The sequence below is a fragment of the Phalacrocorax aristotelis genome, chromosome 15 (assembly GCF_949628215.1).
Source record: "Phalacrocorax aristotelis chromosome 15, bGulAri2.1, whole genome shotgun sequence".
In the NCBI taxonomy this organism is placed as follows: Eukaryota; Metazoa; Chordata; class Aves; order Suliformes; family Phalacrocoracidae; genus Phalacrocorax; species Phalacrocorax aristotelis.
The window spans coordinates 1,743,690-1,761,857 of NC_134290.1; the positions used below are offsets into that span (position 1 = coordinate 1,743,690).

The following is an 18,168-nucleotide window of genomic DNA, read 5'->3' on the forward strand; positions in this document are numbered from 1 at the left end:
CGGGAGATGTAGTTCCCGCGGGACGGGCCTCGGCCACCGCCCGCCTTCCCCGGGCCGCCGTGCCCGGCCCGGCAGCGCTCCTCGGCGGCCGGCCCCGGACTGCCTCACCCGCCCTGCGCCGCCGCCGGGCCACGGACCCGCCAGAAATAACGACCCGGCGGCCAGGACAGGGCTTCGCCTTTATTCTCCACAGCGGTGCTCCAAGAGGCAGCGGCAGAAAAAGAACGGGCTGGGGCTGCGGGGCAGTACATCCAGCCAAACACCGCGGGGGGGGGGGGGGGGAAGCGGCAGACAAAACGCCTCAGAATATGGCCAACGAAGAAAAATAAAGGGGGAAAAGGGCAACGGGGCTGGGGCAGGGTCTGGAGCACAAGTGTGCTGGGGGGCGGCTGAGGGAGCTGGGGGGGTTTAGCCTGGAGAAGAGGGGGCTGAGGGGAGCCCTTCTCGCTCTCTGCAGCTGCCTGAGAGGGGCTGGAGTGAGGGGGGGGGGTTGGTCTCTTCGCCCAAGTAACAAGCGATAGGACGAGAGGAAATGGTCCCAAGCTGCATCAGGGGAGGTTTAGGTTGGATATTGGGAACAGTGTCTTTACTGCAAGAGTGATCAGGGCTTGGACCGGGCTGCCCAGAGAGGTGGGGGAGTCACCATCCCGGGGGGGGTGTTCAAAAATCACATAGACGTGGCACTTGGGGACATGGTTTAGGAAGCCTGGGGGTGTTTGCATTGGTGGTTGGACTTGATGATTCTAGAGGTCTTTGCAAACCTTTATGATTCTAGTAAGAGAGGTTTGGAACAGAAAGAACTAAACTCTGCCGGTTCTTAAGCAGGTACAAGTTGACAGAACTAGGGGTTAAGCTTACAAACACACAAGCCTGAGAGGATACAAAGATTCAATTAATTTCCACTGAATTGCTGCAAACAACTATGAAATTAAAAAAAAAACAAACCTCTCTACTGCCTAATTTAAGTGATATACTTTAACTTCTCCTTCAAAGCAAAAGGGGGGAAAAGCCCACAAGGCAGAGATTCTAAAGGCATTTTTAACTAACCCTTAAAATAACATTCAAAGGTCTTGAGTGCATCTGCTGATCCCTTTCCATTATTTTAGGGATGAGAGCCTCAAGTTCACTGGGACAGAGGTTCCTAGGTTTCTTACAGGAAAAGTAGGGGTGGAATGCAGAAGGGCAGAGCCAATAAATAATATTTTAAGAGAAGCCTCATAAAAGGCCTTATTTTTAACTCCTGCTGGCTCCCTGTTTAGGTCTGTTATTCTCAAAATTAATCACCAAATTACAAGGGTGGTTACCACAGTGTTCAGATTTTTTTTTTTGGACTTGAGAAGAGAAACTTTCTAACAAAGTTAGTCATCCACACCCACAGGAAAATACAAAATAGCAGGAGCAATACTAGAAAAAAAAAAGGGTACATAGCCATAAAACTTTTAAAGGCAGAACATAACACTTTTATTAGCAAAGAAGCTGGCTGTGGAAATAAAATAAATACAAGGAAGTATTTTGTTTGTGTGTCTATTTTTGTTGTTTGCTATTTTCCCCTTAACTACAATAAAAACATGCTAGCAAAACCCCTGCCATTGCCCTCGAAGGCAGAGCTCTGCTTCCTCAGGAAGGCTGAAGGTACTGGGCTTCATGACGTTAGCAGAAAGCTGAGTAAAAAGACGAGAGTTTAAGAAATAGTTCATGGCTCTAAGCACCCTTGAGGAGGAGGACAGTAACAGGACCCAAGCAGATAAGGATGAAGTGACTGATCTTGTGAGTCACAAAACTCTCTTCCACAGCACACTGCAAGGTAGGATTGTATTTCCTGTCAAGCTCCTGTAGAGGAGGCCACTGGGAACTCAGAATTACTATTCAAGTGCTGCCTTCAGAGAGTGGAGGAAAGGACTTAAATAGGACTTGTGAAAGAAAATGGGAACCGGTGTGTGTAAGGTTGCAGAAAGGAACATAAGGACACCAGCCTGCAGAGAAAGTCTGACTGAATTATCTGTGTCCACAGAACTTGCTTCTCTAGAACTATTTACTCACTAACATTTGTGCTTGATTTTTGAAGTCCATACAACATTCAGTAGGAAAACACTACAAGCAAACACTTATCCTCTTTATATGAGCTGCAATGTCGTGCTCAATTTTCCATTCCTCCTGAGACTGAACGGCATGCTCCACAGTGTCTCACTGCATCTCCTCAGACATGTCTGTATCCTTCACCACAGCCGTGGTTACCTGTAACAAAGAAAGAACGGCATTCAAAGCTGCAGGAGCAGCACCTGCCGGGCGGGCACAGGGTGCCATCGCTCCCGGCCCGCGGCCGTGCTGGGGCCGCGGTGCTGCCGGCTGTGGCACAGGCACAGGCACGGCCGCGGCTCGGAGCCGCCCGAACGCTGCCTTAACGGCCCGGGCACGTCGAGCACCGGCTCTCCCGGTGCTCCGGCCCGCCACCACACCGGCACGGCCGGAGCGGTGTCACACCCCGCCGGGCACCGCCGCCCTCCCGGCCTGGCCCTCCCCACACCCGCTCCGGCTCGGCACCCCCCGGCAGCCCCAGGAGAGGCCGCAGCCGCTCCCGAGCCCGGCCCCGGCGGCCTTTCCCCGCCGCAAGAGACAAACCGAGCATGGCCGCAGCCGCGGCTAAGGGCTCGCAGCCCCACGAGGCTGCGAGGAAGGTCCCGCCTGCAGCTCCCGTGGACGCTGGGGGCGGCCGCGGCGGCGGGAAGGGGCCCGGGCACTGCCGCCCGCCACCCCCCTCACCGTGCGGCGGCGCCGCGGGAGGGGCTCAAAGACAGGCGAACACACCGCTCACGCCGCCGCCGCGCCCGTTTAACCGACCCCCGTACGGCCGTCACCCCTCAGCGCCTCCAGCCCCGCCCTCCAGGCAACGACCGCCAGCCATTGGTCAGTGCTACCGCCCCACCCAAGGGCTCATTGGCCAGTAGCGGGCCCCTCCCGGGGACGAGTCCCTTGTCAGACCGGCACGCCCCGCCCCCGCTGCCATAGCGACGGGACTGCCGGGCCGCGGGACACCGGGAGGGCCGCCCTCGGCCCCAGCGCTCCCCGAACCGCTGTAACGCTGGGGACGCTGCGCGGGCACAGGCAGGACACTCAGCCGAAAGCCCCCCGGTACTCTCTGCAGGTGGACTCACTGCAAAACTGGGGCCCGGCCTGATATCCCTAAGAAAATGGAATTTTTGAACTGTCTGCTAAAGCCTTAACAATTAACTATGGGAGCCTGGCACAGCAGAAGTTGAGGGCCAGAGACAGAAACTGAGAGACAGGGAAGCACCTGTTTCATGACTATATCCTTGAGGAGAGCTGAGAGACAGATTAAAGTAAACATCCCACCTCATAAACCGCTGAAAACGGGGTGATAAACTGCGTAGTCAAGGCGAACCACACAACTAACTGGAATGTATATAAGAACTAAGTGCCCAGTAGGGGAACTATCCTTGTGATAATACTGAAAATCAGGCCCACAGGCCAGGAACCACCCCTCCTCTAGTAAGTCCCTTAATCTATGAGCATGCACAGTAAATCAAAGTGGGCTGTCCTGTTACATCAAAGCAAGAAAGAAATTAACAAATTATTAGCTGAGGCATGTGAATATTAGCTGTGATTGACATATTTAATTGTATAAATGCCTTGTAGTTTCTCAGGGTGGTGCCATAGCTTTGTGGGTTACCACCTAGCACCAATCTTTGCACAAAAATGACTTGAATAGAATACCTCCGCTCTCTGTGTAGTTTGGCATTTTGCACACTGGGCAAATAAACACGCTTTTCGGGATAACAGGCGGAGCGCTGCCATCCAATGGGACCGACTGCTCGGAGCATACCCGGGGAAGCAGTCTCCACACTTCTCTGCAGCGAGGAAGCTGCTATCAGCAGGGACTTTGGGTACTGAAAACACAGGCAGGACACTGAGCTTCCTTTCAAGGCTCTGTACAGCCACTAGCAGAGCCCTTAACCGCACCCAGGTGCTGGGAGCCACCAGGCAAACGGCTGCCTGCAGCCCAGGCCACAGCCTTTCCGTAACTCTCATTTGCCCCTGGCGAAGTGTGGTCCTAATGGCAGGGCTCCTCTGTGCAGCTTTGGGTTACTGACTTACTCGGGGGTTTAGTTTGGCACTCAGATATTCTGGATTTGAGAAGAGATTCCTTCAAAAGGAGGTTGTTCACAGGGAAAGTGGGAAGAGCACAAGCAGTGTTAGGGAAGAAGCAAAAATAGCTGTAAAACCCTTAAAGATGGAATACAAGTAACATTTTTATCAGCAAAGAAGCTGACTTCGGAAAAAAAATAAATACAATGTTTGTTTTTTTTCTTTTTTCCCCTAAAACCAACAAAATCACCAAGCACTCCAGAAAAATCCCCTAACATTCCCGCTGAAGACCACGGTCTGCTTCCTCAGGAAGGCACTAAGCTGGTACCATCAGGGTGCAGTCCTGTGAGCACAGGCAACTCTGAACAACGACCCATACCTGTAAGTAGCTTTGAATGGAAGAATATTCACTCCACACACGAGGAAGATGAAGAGCCTGGTCCCATGAGACACACAGCTGCTGGAATTCCTACAATGCAGTGCCGAGTGGGACTGTGTTTCTTCTCAGACTCCTGCAGATGAGATCACTAGGAACTTTGTATTAGCACAGTTCTCACCCAAAAGCTGACTACAGATTCTCTGTCGTTAATGTGCCTCTTCTTAAAAAGTATCACTTTTTGAAAAGGCAACTGCGAAGCAGCATATGCTTTCAAGTATAAGGACTGTGTTACTTACCTCTTATACCTCACCTGCTGCTTAGACAAAAAAAAAAGGCCACCGTGCTCCCTAGCTGAGCAGGAATAATCCCAGGGACTGCAATTTCCCCCAGAAAAAGCCTTATCATATTCCCAAACTATACCATTGAAGTATCAGGTCACACGATCATGCCCTCCACTCATACCCGGAAACCTACCACGCGTTGCAGAAAATGAGATATACAGCTCTGCTGCAAGCAGAACACTCCAGTCAGTAATTATATACTGTCATACACAATAGCTCTCAAACAAGGAAATATTCTGTGAGTGCATGCAAGCACTTCTGACCAGTTATTATGACCCTGGATAATTTATCTCCTCACCACAATTTCTCAGGTTCCAACTAGGAGCCTCAAGGAAAATCTGATGAGCCCAAACTCTCTGTCCTCTGCTACACATAGAATGTTGTTCTGACAAGTGGGAAAAAAAAAATCATTTTTTATTATCATTATCACCTGCTCACATCTCTGTGAGGGTGACAGGAAAAAGAGACCTCCCCAAGAGAAACAACTGTACCATTTAGTTGAGTGACTTTTCAAACAGGTATTCCACTCAGATTCATGTAATATTTAACCTCCACTGGCACCCTCAGATTTCTTTACTATCCTGAGATGGCAAAGCAGAAAATGTATCAGAACTAGATCTTTTGTGCATCGTTATTCGTCTTCATGCATAACAGGTATTCTGTGGGCACAGATAAACAGTGCTCCAAGACATGGGATTTTACATGGTTCAGCACATAAGCAGGTGCAAATACAGATGATGTGCAGAAAATCACTTTCCCCTGCAAATTTTGAGCCAACCAGCCAATCTTGCACAACTATTACAGAACTAGGCGCAGAATCCTACAGCTAATTTGAACACAATTTAAACCAAGGACTAGGAAAAAAAGGCATTCCCTTAGAGGGAAGTTACCACAGCTTCAAAGGGCTGTATTTTCTGCCAGCTAACCAGTCACACTGAGAAAGGCCAGCACTCTCCTATTCTGCTAGATAAGGAGATAAAAAACAATTAAAACCAGAAGGTATTGCAAAAGATAAACTGTGAGTACATGTGAGGGGTGGGAAAAGGAACACAAGGATTACCAGCGTACAGGAAAAATCCAATGTACCTCGTGTCCACAGAAATTGCTTTTCCAAGAACTGTAGCAACACCTACCCTGCTTGACTTCTGGTGTGGAAAGTGTTCAACAAAAGGACTATACAAGTATTTACCTTCTTTATAAGAGCTGCAATTTCTCTTTCAACGTTACATTTCCCTATGGCCAAAATTGAATACTCCACAGCATCTTGCTGCATCTCTTCGGACATGTCCGCATTCTTGATCACGGCCTTTCGGTCGCTCATGGCTGCCTGCACTGAGCAAAGAGGACGAGAGCCAAACGCTGCAGGAGCCTCCCTGTGAGGGCGGCCTGCCGGGCGGGCACAGGGTGCCATCGCTCCCGGCCCGCGGCCGTGCTGGGGCCGCGGTGCTGCCGGCTGTGGCACAGGCACAGGCACGGCCGCGGCTCGGAGCCGCCCGAACGCTGCCTTAACGGCCCGGGCACGTCGAGCACCGGCTCTCCCGGTGCTCCGGCCCGCCACCACACCGGCACGGCCGGAGCGGTGTCACACCCCGCCGGGCACCGCCGCCCTCCCGGCCTGGCCCTCCCCACACCCGCTCCGGCCCAGCACCGCCCTGCAGCCCCGGGAGAGGTCGCAGCCGCCCCCGGCCGCCTTTCCCCACCGAGCTCGGCCTCAGCCCGCCCATCCCCCCCCCAGACCCCACCTGAGGCCCCCCCAGCCCCGGGGGGCGAGGGACAGCCCAGCCGCCCCTCCCGCTCTTGCGGGGCCGGCTGAGGTTCATCCCGGTTCTCCCCGCTGACGGGGGCCGCCCCGGGCAACTGCTGCGCCTCCGAGGGCGGGGCAGGTGGGCGAGCGCCGCCGCTGCCCCGTAATGGCGACGAGGCGCCCGCAGCAGCGGCCGGGACCCGGATGGAGCCGTTCCCGGACGGACCCGCCGGCGCCGCAGGCCCCGGCCCGGCAGCGCTCCTCGGCGGCCGGCCCCGGACTGCCTCACCCGCCCTGCGCCGCCGCCGGGCCACGGACCCGCCAGAAATAACGACCCGGCGGCCGGGACAGGGCTTCGCCTTTATTCTCCACAGCGGTGCTCCAAGAGGCAGCGGCAGAAGAAGAACGGGCTGGGGCTGCGGGGCAGTACATCCAGCCAAACACCGCGGGGGGGGGGGGGGGAATCGGCAAAAAAAAAAACCAGACCACCTCAGAAGAAGAGAGGTTTGGAACAGAAAGGACTAAACACAGTCAGTACTTACATAGCACAAGCAGTATAGGCTGTACTATAGATGGCTATAAAACTCTCAAAGGCAAAATTGCTCCAATAGCTCTACTAGCAAAGAAGCAGCCTTTGGGAAAAAAAAAAAATACAAGGAAGACCCTTTTGGTACTTTTTCCTTTTTATATCCACAATGTATCATCATCTGCTATATCATAATCCCTGCTATTGCCCTTGAATATCCAAGTCTGCGTCCTCAGGAAGGCTGCAGTAACTAGTCAGAGGAGTCAGCACACAGTCCTGGAAACAGATCCAAGCTTCAGAGTCCATGGTTCTAACCAGACTTGAAAAGAAGAATAGCAACTTGGCCGAGGTAGAAGTAGATGAAGTGCTTGGTCTCATGAGTCACGTAGCTGCCAAAGTTCCTTCCCACGATGCAGTGCCAAGTGGGGTTGTACTTCTTGTCAAATTCCTACAAAATAGAGAAATTAAGAACTCTTCTGAACAGCTATTCACTTTCTGAGCAAGGCAATTAGAGGAAGAGCAGATGCTCTGAAGTACTAGGATTATCTTATTTACATCTTATTGTTCACCTGCTGCTTAGTCAGACAAAAAAAAGAATCCACAAGAAAAAGCCACAGTGCCCTGTATCTGAGCAACAGTAAGTTTAAAACACGTCCTTTGTTCAGGAAAAGTAGTCTTTCTCCCCCCATAACTCATCCCCTGATCCAAAACTACAGCCCTTGAGGAAAAGCTTCACCACTAGTTTTATACCCGCAGAGATTAAGCCACAATTTAGCCACATTGTTCATCTGCAACGAGGGTGCTGAAGGGACTCAGTGGAAAATTCCCTGCCACATGCTGTGTAACACCAGCACTACCAACAAATCTGTCGGTAGCCTTTGGTAGACAGATAAGACAATTTGTATTTTATATAGGGTTTGTTTGAAACATGTAAATTCCCAGTAATTGCTACAAAGAATACCTGAAGGATACTAGACTGAACTCTCTGTTCCACTGTCATAGACACTTCTTGCATCTGGGGAAAAAACACCTTTCTGTATTGTGGACATAGAAAACCAATACTGCTCTAGTGGAAGTAATCATTCTCCTTGGTCAATTTATTTTTAAACATCTCTTCCACTCAGTTTAGTTAAACTTCCATTGACACTTGCCCATTTCTCCATTTGCCCGAGTTGACAAAGCAGGAAATATAATCAGAACTAGATGTTTCCCATGTTCTGTATTGTTATCCTACGTAAAGAACAACACAGACATTGCAAACAACAGATAATCAGTGCTTACAGGATTTTTTGTGGTGTTTTTCTTTTTCTTTTTTTGCTTACATCACTACATAAGGAGACCTGTGATTACAGCAGACTTGCAAAACACTATCCTTCCATGAAATTTTTGACCAAGCTGCAGAAAACTGTGGACAGGCTCTTATGATTAAAGTCCAGGAAAACTGAAATCAAGGAATATGGAAAAGAGGCTCTCTCTCAGAGGGAGACCGTAGGAGAGATCAGTAGGGCCCCTGCATTTTGCACAAGCTTATCAGTCACAGGGACCATCAGCTGCTGCTCTATGTTCTCCTGGACATGGGACAGTGGCAGAAACAGCTTAAGCAGAAAGCGCTGCCAGGGAAAAGCAGAAAGACCAGGAAAAGTCCACCTGAAGGGTGGGGAAAGGAACATAAGGACACCAACCTACAGAGAAAGTCCAACTTGATTATCTAGTGTCTCTAGAACTTGTTTCTCTAGAGCTACTTGCCTGGCAGCATTCTCCCTCCTTGATTTTTCATGTGCATAGAGACTTCGCGAGGACGGTGCAGGCAAACACTTACCTTCTTTATGTGAGCAGCAATGTCCTTCTCGATGTTGTACTTCTCCAACGCCTGGGTCGCACACTCCACAGCATCTTGCTGCATCTCTTCGGACATGTCCGCATTCTTGATCACGGCCTTTCGGTCGCTCATGGCTGCCTGCACTGAGCAAAGAGGACGAGAGCCAAACGCTGCAGGAGCCTCCCTGTGAGGGCGGCCTGCCGGGCGGGCACAGGGTGCCATCGCTCCCGGCCCGCGGCCGTGCTGGGGCCGCGGTGCTGCCGGCTGTGGCACAGGCACAGGCACGGCCGCGGCTCGGGGCCGCCCGAACGCTGCCTTAACGGCCCGGGCACGTCGAGCACCGGCTCTCCCGGTGCTCCGGCCCGCCACCACACCGGCACGGCCGGAGCGGTGTCACACCCCGCCGGGCACCGCCGCCCTCCCGGCCTGGCCCTCCCCACACCCGCTCCGGCCCAGCACCGCCCTGCAGCCCCGGGAGAGGTCGCAGCCGCCCCCGGCCGCCTTTCCCCAGTGAGGGAGGCCAACCGAGCCCGGCCTCAGCACCTCGGCGATGGCTCGCAGCCCCACAAGCGGCTGCGGGGAAGGCCCCGCCTGTAGCTCCCGTGGACGCGCTGACGCTGGGGGCAGCGTCCGGGAAAGGTCCCGGGTACCGGCCGCCCGGCCTCGACCTTCCCAGGGACCGGGCGGAACCGGTCCCTCCAGGGAGCGCGCCCCCCGCCTCGGCGGCCGAGGTCCTCCCGCCGCTCTCCTCACCGTGCGGCGGCGCCGCGGAACGGCTCTGTGCGGAGCGGTTGGGGATCAGGGGAAGTCGAACAGGACACTGTCGCCGTCGCCGCACCCGTTTAACCAACCCGCCAGCGCCGCCGTCGCCTCCAAGCACCCCCAACCCCACCCACTCCCTACTGGCCCCCAGCCATTGGTCAGCGCTACTGCCCCTCCGGGCGCTAATTGGCTAGGATCTGGCTCTCTCCTAGCGTTTTACCGCAGCAGTTTCTTTCAGACCGGCATGCTCCGCGCCCGTACCCGTTGCCATAGTGACGGGCGGCGGGGTGGGGCGGTGCCGGGGCGACATGTGGCGCCGCCCCGCGTCCCGCCGTGCCTGAGCCGGGCCGAGCCCGCGGTACGGCCCAGCTTCAGCACCCTGCTTGCGGGTACGCCTGCTTGCTCTCGGGCGGTGTGCAGCCTCTGCTCGGCCCAACTCGGTCTCTCCTTATGGCTGAGCTGCCTGTACGCGGCTGGTAGCTGGCGTTCGTACAGCGGCCTGCGACTGCAGAGTGAGGGAGGCTTGCCAGTCGTTCTCTGGTAGGCAAAGATCGGCTCTCCCTATAGCTGAGGCAGATATATGTGTCATATAGGGGTCACGAGACCCATATGTGATGCTTTGCAAGGCGCCCTGCCTTGTAAAAATCAGAATTTTAGGTTTTGCCTAAATCTGTACGTGTGATACGAAAAAATCGTGTCAGGGTCAGAGGATAGCGCTAGTAAGTCTCAACGTGGAAGGAAGATCTTGGCAAGGTAGACCAGTCGTGCTAGGGGGATGCAGCGCCTGCTCTGATTTCTGAAGTATGATGCAAGCTCTCATGAGAAAGAGATTCTTCTTTGCGTCAACAAAGCTGACAGAATTTCAGGACTATTCAGACGATGCGAAAAGCGGGGCAGCTTTTGTAAAACCTTAGCGAGAAAGGTCCCTCATTAATGCTCCTGAGAGGCATCTGGGGCAACCTTTCACTCCTCCCCTCAGCTCGTTAGAGCTCTCCCTTCTACTCTCAGTGAGATTTTACGCTTCCCTTCATTACCAGGAAACTGCAAAATTTAAAGTCTAAAAAAGATAAAATTATTTTGCAAAATTACGGAAACATGCTGCGTGAGGCGCACTGGGTTTGGTTTTTTTTTGGGGGTTAGGTGTTTCGCCCCCCCGTCGCGCATATTGTACCATTCATAAGCCGCTGGTAGCCCGGGGGCGTTTGGCGGCTGTCGGGGCCGGCACAGCCCCGGTGCGAGTACCCCGCACGGGAGCCCGGAGTGCGGAGCCGCAACCCCGCGTCTCCCGGGGCCGGGACCGCGAACGGGGCACCCCTGCCGGCGGCGGGCGGAGCCCCCGGGCCCGGCGCGGCGGGATGGGCGGAGGGCGGGCGCGGAGGTGGCGCCCTCACAAGATGGCGGCGGCGGGTCTGTGTCCGTGGCGGGCGCTACTTGCCCGCCGTCGCGGTCCTCTGCGGGCCCTCTGCCCCTCCGTGCGGGGCCTCGCCGCGGGGCAGCAGACTCACTTCGGCTTCCAGACTGTGACGGAGGCGGAGAGGAGGGAGAAAAGTGAGGGCAGCGGTGGCGGCGCCCCGGGGGAGGGCGGGCTGGAGCCCAACGGGGCTCCCGGGCAGCCGGCGCGCTTCGGCTGCGGGGCGAAGGGGAGCTGGAGGTGTGTTTGGAGCCGGGCTGTTACCGGGAGTCTCAGTGAACAGTATGGGTGTTAGGGCTGCTCGATCCTTCCCCTCCGCTCCGGAAGGGTCACGGGAAGACGCTGTGTTTCTCCAGAGTTGTTTGTCAGGCAACAAACCCGGTAGGATTCTATCGTATTTGTTGTAAGGAATTTTCAGGTGGTCTTTTTCAGTTCCACATGGTGGCAAACCCCCACGAGGCAATAAAGGACACATTTTACTTCCACAGGAGCATTTTAATTGCATCTTGTTTTCGCATCCTTCCTTTGCAGTTTACCAGGTGTTTGAAAGTGTGGCCGAGAAATACGATGTGATGAACGATTCAATGACTCTAGGGATCCATCGAGTGTGGAAGGATATCCTGGTGCATAAAATGAACCCTTCCCCAGGAACGCTTCTTCTTGATGTTGCTGGAGGAACAGGTAAATAATTTTGGTGAGTTCCATGTGACAATGCCACACTCGTTTTCGGCTGTTTGAGTCTGCTCAGAATTAATTTGCCTAACTTTTTTTTTTTTTCCCCCTCGGTTCCCTATCTTTAAAACTAGTGAAGCATCTACTTGATTTTCACAGAGAAGAGTTCAGAGCTAACTTCTTCGTGTTTTGTAATATCTTGCTCAACGGCTTTGAAAGTGTTACAGTACTGCCATGATATATTTTTGAAAACTTTTTCCAGTTGTAGGAAGTCATGGACTCTTTGCTTTTAATATGTTCCCTTTGTATATTATATATATACACACACACATATATACACACATATACCGTCTTTCTTCACCTGCCTGTGTGTGTGGTTTTTATTTTGATTTATATATTTGTATAAATAAAAATTAACTCATTTTTATGTTCAGAAGCTTATGTTCTAATTTCCTGGAGTCAGAAAACGTTCCAAAACGTGTATATTTCTTTTAAACCAAATGCAGGTGACATCGCCTTTCGATTTATTAATTACGTTCGCTCTGTACGAGAACGTCAGCTCCAGCAGAAGCTTAAGCACCATCAGAATTTATCATGGCAGGAAATTGCTGAGAGTTACCTGGAAGACAAATTTAAGTTGCTAGGGGATTCCCAAGTGGTGGTCTGTGATATTAACAAAGAAATGTTAAAAGTTGGGAAGCAGAAAGCGCAGGACCTTGGCCACTCTGAAGGTAAGTCATGTGTTGTACCATTTCAGTAGCATGCCTGATAGCAAGAATTTGACACATGATAGCCATCAGGTAATCACCGCTTCAGGATTACAACACACGTTATATAGCCATGATGTATACTATAGCTGTGTTTCCATATTTGCCAATGTTGAGTTACTTTTTCAGTGAGCATGTAGGTAGTATGTTTTTCAGATGTACAGCAATCCTCTTGAATAATACTCAAACTGTCAGAACTATATATACGGAAGTATCCATGAGGTCTGATACCAAGCTATCCTTCAAAATTGGTCAAATAATCTAAACCTGCTCTTTATGTCTGTGCTAACAAATCTGATTTTACTAAGGCAGGTAATGCAAAAGAGCTCAGCCCTAGAATGATTGCACTGAAGATCTTCTAATGGGGATTTTAAGAATCAAGGCAGCAATTAAAAAATGCAAGAACTAAAGGATATTGTGAATATATAATACTTTCCACAGTTAGAGCATATGCTAATAATACTCAGAGAAATTGAATTATATTAAATGTTAGTTTGCCGGTCAATGGATTAATTCACTGATATCTAGAATTTATTGGGGACCATGCCACTCCTGATTGAAAAGCTTGATTTTAAGAAGTAAGACATGGAGAAAGAAGTCCTGCTTGTGGCTCAGTGTTTGTATGATAGTTGTTTATCCTCTCTTCATTTATGGATATTTGGCAAATATTTTAGCAATGTAAAGTATACCAGGAGGTCCCCAAACTTTGTTTGCCTGGATACCACTATTAGATATGCCCTGGGCAGCCCCTGCAGGTGTGTTACGAGATCTCCTGTGTGTCCTTTCCCTGCGCCCTGCTCCCAAACCCCTGTTGGGGCTTCGCCCTCCAAATTGTGTCGGCTGAAGGACATACAGAACAGCTCAGTAGCATAAAGGGGCTGAAAGACAAGCTGCTGGCACAGGTTCTGTCAGCTGCTCTTGCTCCCTGCTGGTGGGTTACCCCAGGCCATTGCCTGCCTGCCTCTCCATTCTCTTTAGAAAGCAAACCTATTGTAAAAGCATTGGTTCTTCCAGCCCTGGCAGACTGCATGCATCACACTTATCTGACCAGCTTGCAAGCCTGTTCAGAGCTCTTTTTATGCATCACAGTTTGGGAACACCTGAGCTATACCAACCCTGTAAGTATAAAAGCTTTACAACTGTAGCTTAGGACCTGAAATAAAGCCTGATGCTGCCTCCCAGCTACTATAAATAAAGCATTTTGTTTAATTGGCTGCACTTCTTAGGTATTTTTGTGACTTACCAAATTCTCAAAATGAGTATTTACACTTTTTAATTTTCTTCCTCTGCACATCATAGCTGTAGAAGCCCAACAGTCATCTTGTTGCCTGTGTTGCCTTATTCCCTGATGTGCCACAATTCTGACGACTTACTCTTTATAGCTCCCTTGACTTCTGTTTTTTTTCTGTTAGCTTTTTTTGGTTTGCATTTGAGCCACCAAAAACAGTGACTTTAAGAACTATTAATTCTAAATTGAGCAGTTTATTTTTGGTACCAATAACCTGGATGTCCATGCACCACAGATAGACATGGCCTTGATCCATTGGGGTTTGGGAAGCAACAGAGCTGCAACAAGATCACATACTGATAGTGCTGATGCAGAAAGTGTGGCATTTCATGTTCCTCAATCTGTGGAAGCTTTCTAGGAAGATGTTTAAAGTGTTTTGGCCATTGTTGCATGGCAAGACAATAATAATTGTTTATAGTTACTCTTTGAGCAGAGATCTTCTTCTTGCAACTTTGCTACAAACAAATGGCAGCCAGTTTCTGGGAAGCCCGTTGCTTTCCACTATGTGCAAGATTTGGGTGAAATCTTCCTGGCAGACTAAGGCACGGTGAGCACAATGTGTGTGTATATGCAGAAGAATGTTTTGGTGGAGCTGCAAAAATAACTACTTTGCTTGAAAGACAGCTGTACAGTACATAGCCTTGAAAGGTTTGTGAGTACAGACCAAGGTGTCTTTTTGCCTACAAAAATGCAAAATTGAAGTATTAGTTTTAAATATCACTTTATTAGTAATAATTTCCTTCTGGAATAGGTAAGTTCTAGTCTTTCTGGAGCAGTCTGAGTTCAATTCTGTGTCCTTGGCTTTTACTACAGGCTTGTCCTGGGTACTTGGGAATGCTGAAGAGTTGCCCTTTGATGATGACAAGTTTGATGTCTACACAATTGCCTTTGGAATACGAAATGTAACTCGTATTGATTTGGTAAGTTGCTGTAGTATATCTTGACATAGGGTCCTTACAATTCACCCAAGCTTTTTCATTCTAGTGGAGGAAGCTTAAAGAAACATTGTTGTCTACTTCTGAAACACTTAAAATAAGTGACATGTGGTGTGCAGCTTGTTTGAAAGAAGAATGCAATTAAATGCCCCACCTTTGTTGTAAAAAGTTAGATTTATACTAGTTTTGCCCAATCCTTCCAGCTTGGCAAGGCACACAATCTGTTCTTATGGCAAAAAGGGCTGAATGCCATAGTCATTCCCCACCTTCTCCTGACCTATGGTATGACTGGATCCACACACACACAGTTCAGTCACTCTGCATGGCTCAAATGGCTCAAGTCTTCCTGAAGCAGCTGATCTATATCCCACCTGCAGTGGGGTCCAATGTGTCCTGCCCTGTTCTGTTTCCCTGCCTGAGCCAGCAGAGCTCCCAGAGCAGAAAGTGGGAAGCAGCAGGCTGCTGCCACCACTGCTGTTGAACCAACCCATTCAGCCCACTGCTGCTCAGTGTCTTTACACTGGCTGGTAGTAGGGTTTCCTATGAAGAATTGAGTATGATTGTAATTAGGGTAGGTAGTGCCCTTTGTTCTAACAAGAATGACTAGCTGTCTTGTGGGTGGAGATAGGTTAGATCACCTGTCTAGCTATAGACTAGTTGTCTGTTTTGGAGGAGTGCGTTACAGCCTGGGCAGTGCTCCTTCTGTGGAAGGTGTAGCATTTGGACCTGAACCACCTTGAACTGTATGCCTTTGAGCTTCTGATGGGGATGGCCTTTCACGATGCTTCATCTGCACTCTTCTGAAGCTCTTTATTTTGTAGCCCTTTGTGGGCCCAGCAGTCTGGTAGCATAGCTTCATGGAGACCTGATGCAAAACACATCCAAGCCTCCAGCTGTTTGGCAGAGCTCCTGTCACGTATGCATACTGTTTATATTTTATCCCTTCGGAACATGACAGTTGAAGCTAAGCAGATGTGCAACCTGCAGAGGTTCTTGAATACAACTCTGCTGTGCTCTTGTATGAGAAAAACAGAGTTGTAAACAGAAGTTTGTCTTGGTTCTTCTTAGGTGTTTTATTTTGCATATAGGATGGAATTTTCAAAGTAGCCAGAGGTTTTCTTCTTCCTTCTCCTTCCTCCCTGTTCTCAAACGTTGCTCTTCCAAAATCCAGTATCATTTCTTCTTTCATCCTTTGGGTGTGCCTCACATTTGAGTAAAATCTTTTATTTTGATTAAAAAAAAAAAACCCAACCACCTATCATGCCTTCTTTTCATTTTCAGCTTCTTGTAGCTGAGTCAACTTCTCCCTTTTGGGTTTGGTCTGTAATTACAAGAGCTCTGCTGGCAAACGTTCATCAACTAAGAGTAGGGAAAAAGAAGAAAAATTGCAAACCTGACATAGTTTCAACAAAAAGCCTGGTATAAATCTCTTCATGTAACAGGAAGAGTTTTTCTGGTTTGGTTTTGTTGTTTGTTTGGGGTTTTTTTTTTGTGCTTGTCTTGAGATGCTTCTCCACAAGTAAATACTGGAGATTGCCAGTCAGGATTCTCTTTACTCCCCTCAGTTCATCACTGAGTTGCCATCACATGGCATGATAATAGGCGGGTGCTGTTCTACAGAAACAAACTTATCACATCTGCTTTGTCCCAGGCACTTCAGGAGGCTTATCGTGTGTTGAAACCAGGAGGAAGATTTCTCTGCCTTGAATTTAGTCAAGTCAGCAATCCTCTTCTTTCCAGGTACGAACGTGGTGACACTTCATGCCATGTCACGAGGCTCTCTTATTTGTATTCAGCCAGAATAAGAGATGGAGACACTTCGAGGCTACCTCACTGTGCACTTTAAAATCAATTACAGGCTCCATAGCGTAGATCAACTTGTGTTGGAGAGGGTTGGTTTTAAACTTGTTTGTATTAATCTGCATTTACTGTCTGTCTGTGCAGGCTCTATGATCTGTACAGTTTCCAGGTTATCCCTGTTCTGGGTGAGGTTATCGCTGGTGACTGGAAGTCTTACCAGTATCTCGTGGAGAGCATCCGACGTTTTCCACCTCAGGTAAGATAGTGCTTGTCTGAATTCACTAACATGCAAAACACAGTCCCAGCGTAATCTTGCAAGCAGCTGGCTTATTGGCCTTCAGGTTGTTATAATTATGGAACTGTTATTTTTCAGGAGGAGTTCAAGGCAATGATAGAAGATGCAGGGTTTTTTAAAGTGGATTATCAGAATTTAAACTTGGGCATTGTTGCCATTCACTCAGGTTTCAAACTGTGAGTCTACTATGTAGCAAAATGCAGGAGATGTAATTTTCCTGAGGAACGTGAAAGCTGTGGAATTTTAACGCTATAAAAATTGAGGAGGAGCGTTAAGAACTTGTGCAACAGATACTTGCTCAGCAGTCAGACCCAGAAGAACATCAGCTGCCTTTTTTTTCCCCCAAGAAACCTGTGAATGAAGTGACTCCTGTGGCATTTCTTACATGTGCATTTCCCTTCAAGTGCAACGTAAAGGACATGGCCAAATCTGAGCAATGCTAACAAATGAAGCAACTTCAGTTACTGGTGGTGTGCATACAGAAATAGACTGGTCTTCGAATAAGATGCCTCCTTTTTTTCACTCACCTTCAAGGAGGCTATTGTACCAGTGAGAAGTGACTTGGATTTATTGGATTTTTATTAAGCTGTCATTATCTTTGTCATGTGGACTCTAAGGGATTTTTCTCCATGATTCCTTCACTTCTTTCAAAGGCAAATGGAAGGCTTCTGAAATAAAACAGCTCTGCATCAACTTTTTTCACTTAAGTCAATGTTCTAAACTTTCTAAGAAAGGATTTTTTTTTTCTCACAGAGAATGACCCCATAACTATCTTCTGGGATGAGATTATATTTTTTTCACCTCTATATGACATCTTTTTGTAATTTCTAGATACATAATCTCTATGAAAAATGTGCATTTCCTTCTGTTCTTCAAACTGTTGAAGAACAGATGCTTCTGTAGCAGGATACAGTGACAGAGTAAAAAAAAAAATCTAGAGAAGGTATAAATTTATGTTTTAAAATGAGAGCTGTGTAATGAACTAGTACAAAAATTTCTCTGTTCTGAAAATGGGGAGGTGAAAGGACTATTGCTTTTGACTCACCAGTTCAGCTGAAAACAGAAAACCAGTGCCATGTATCTAAACTCCAGAATTTGTACTGGAGGTTGTGCATGCTGAAAACACGCTTATCAAGAACTGAAAAGCAGTCTCTCTTCTATCAGGGAAAAGATCTGTTATTCTCAGTTCCTGACTGATCACATAGTCAGATTAGCTCCAGATTCAGATGCTGTGGATTTTGGGGTGGGGCAGAGGTGGGCGTGTTCCTCCTTCATCCACAGTGGAATAAAGAGGGTAATGCAAGCCCTAAGAGGGCAGATGGGTA

At 49.3% G+C, this 18,168-nt stretch overlaps 3 protein-coding genes across 5 annotated transcripts; 1 reads left to right on the forward strand and 2 right to left on the reverse strand.

The window, feature by feature from the left end:
• Nucleotides 1–1,437: 1,437 nt before the first annotated feature.
• Nucleotides 1,438–6,679, reverse strand: LOC142064704 (dynein light chain 2, cytoplasmic-like). Its single transcript, XM_075109990.1, has 4 exons — nt 6,567–6,679; nt 6,014–6,156; nt 4,484–4,573; nt 1,438–2,235 (listed from the first exon to the last, which is right to left on the reverse strand). Exons 2-4 carry the CDS (start codon nt 6,143–6,145, stop codon nt 2,185–2,187), a joined length of 273 nt encoding a protein of 90 aa, XP_074966091.1. The 5' UTR covers nt 6,146–6,156; nt 6,567–6,679; the 3' UTR covers nt 1,438–2,184.
• A 230-nt stretch (nt 6,680–6,909) lies between these two features.
• Nucleotides 6,910–9,811, reverse strand: LOC142064705 (dynein light chain 1, cytoplasmic-like). Of its 3 annotated transcripts, none has more exons than XM_075109993.1 (3): nt 9,667–9,811; nt 8,914–9,051; nt 6,910–7,542 (listed from the first exon to the last, which is right to left on the reverse strand). In XM_075109993.1, the coding sequence occupies exons 2-3, from the start codon at nt 9,043–9,045 to the stop codon at nt 7,405–7,407; spliced, it is 270 nt and encodes an 89-aa protein (XP_074966094.1). In that variant the 5' UTR covers nt 9,046–9,051; nt 9,667–9,811; the 3' UTR covers nt 6,910–7,404. The 3 variants fall into 3 exon arrangements, with proteins under 3 accessions (XP_074966094.1, XP_074966092.1, XP_074966095.1); XM_075109991.1 differs by having other exon boundaries at nt 8,914–9,056; nt 9,667–9,806; XM_075109994.1 differs by having other exon boundaries at nt 8,914–9,056; nt 9,457–9,797.
• A 1,221-nt stretch (nt 9,812–11,032) lies between these two features.
• On the forward strand, nt 11,033–17,536 carry COQ5 (coenzyme Q5, methyltransferase). The gene is made up of 7 exons (XM_075109920.1): nt 11,033–11,223; nt 11,618–11,767; nt 12,265–12,489; nt 14,627–14,733; nt 16,400–16,488; nt 16,693–16,804; nt 16,922–17,536. Exons 1-7 carry the CDS (start codon nt 11,070–11,072, stop codon nt 17,021–17,023), a joined length of 939 nt encoding a protein of 312 aa, XP_074966021.1. The 5' UTR covers nt 11,033–11,069; the 3' UTR covers nt 17,024–17,536.
• Nucleotides 17,537–18,168: the final 632 nt, after the last annotated feature.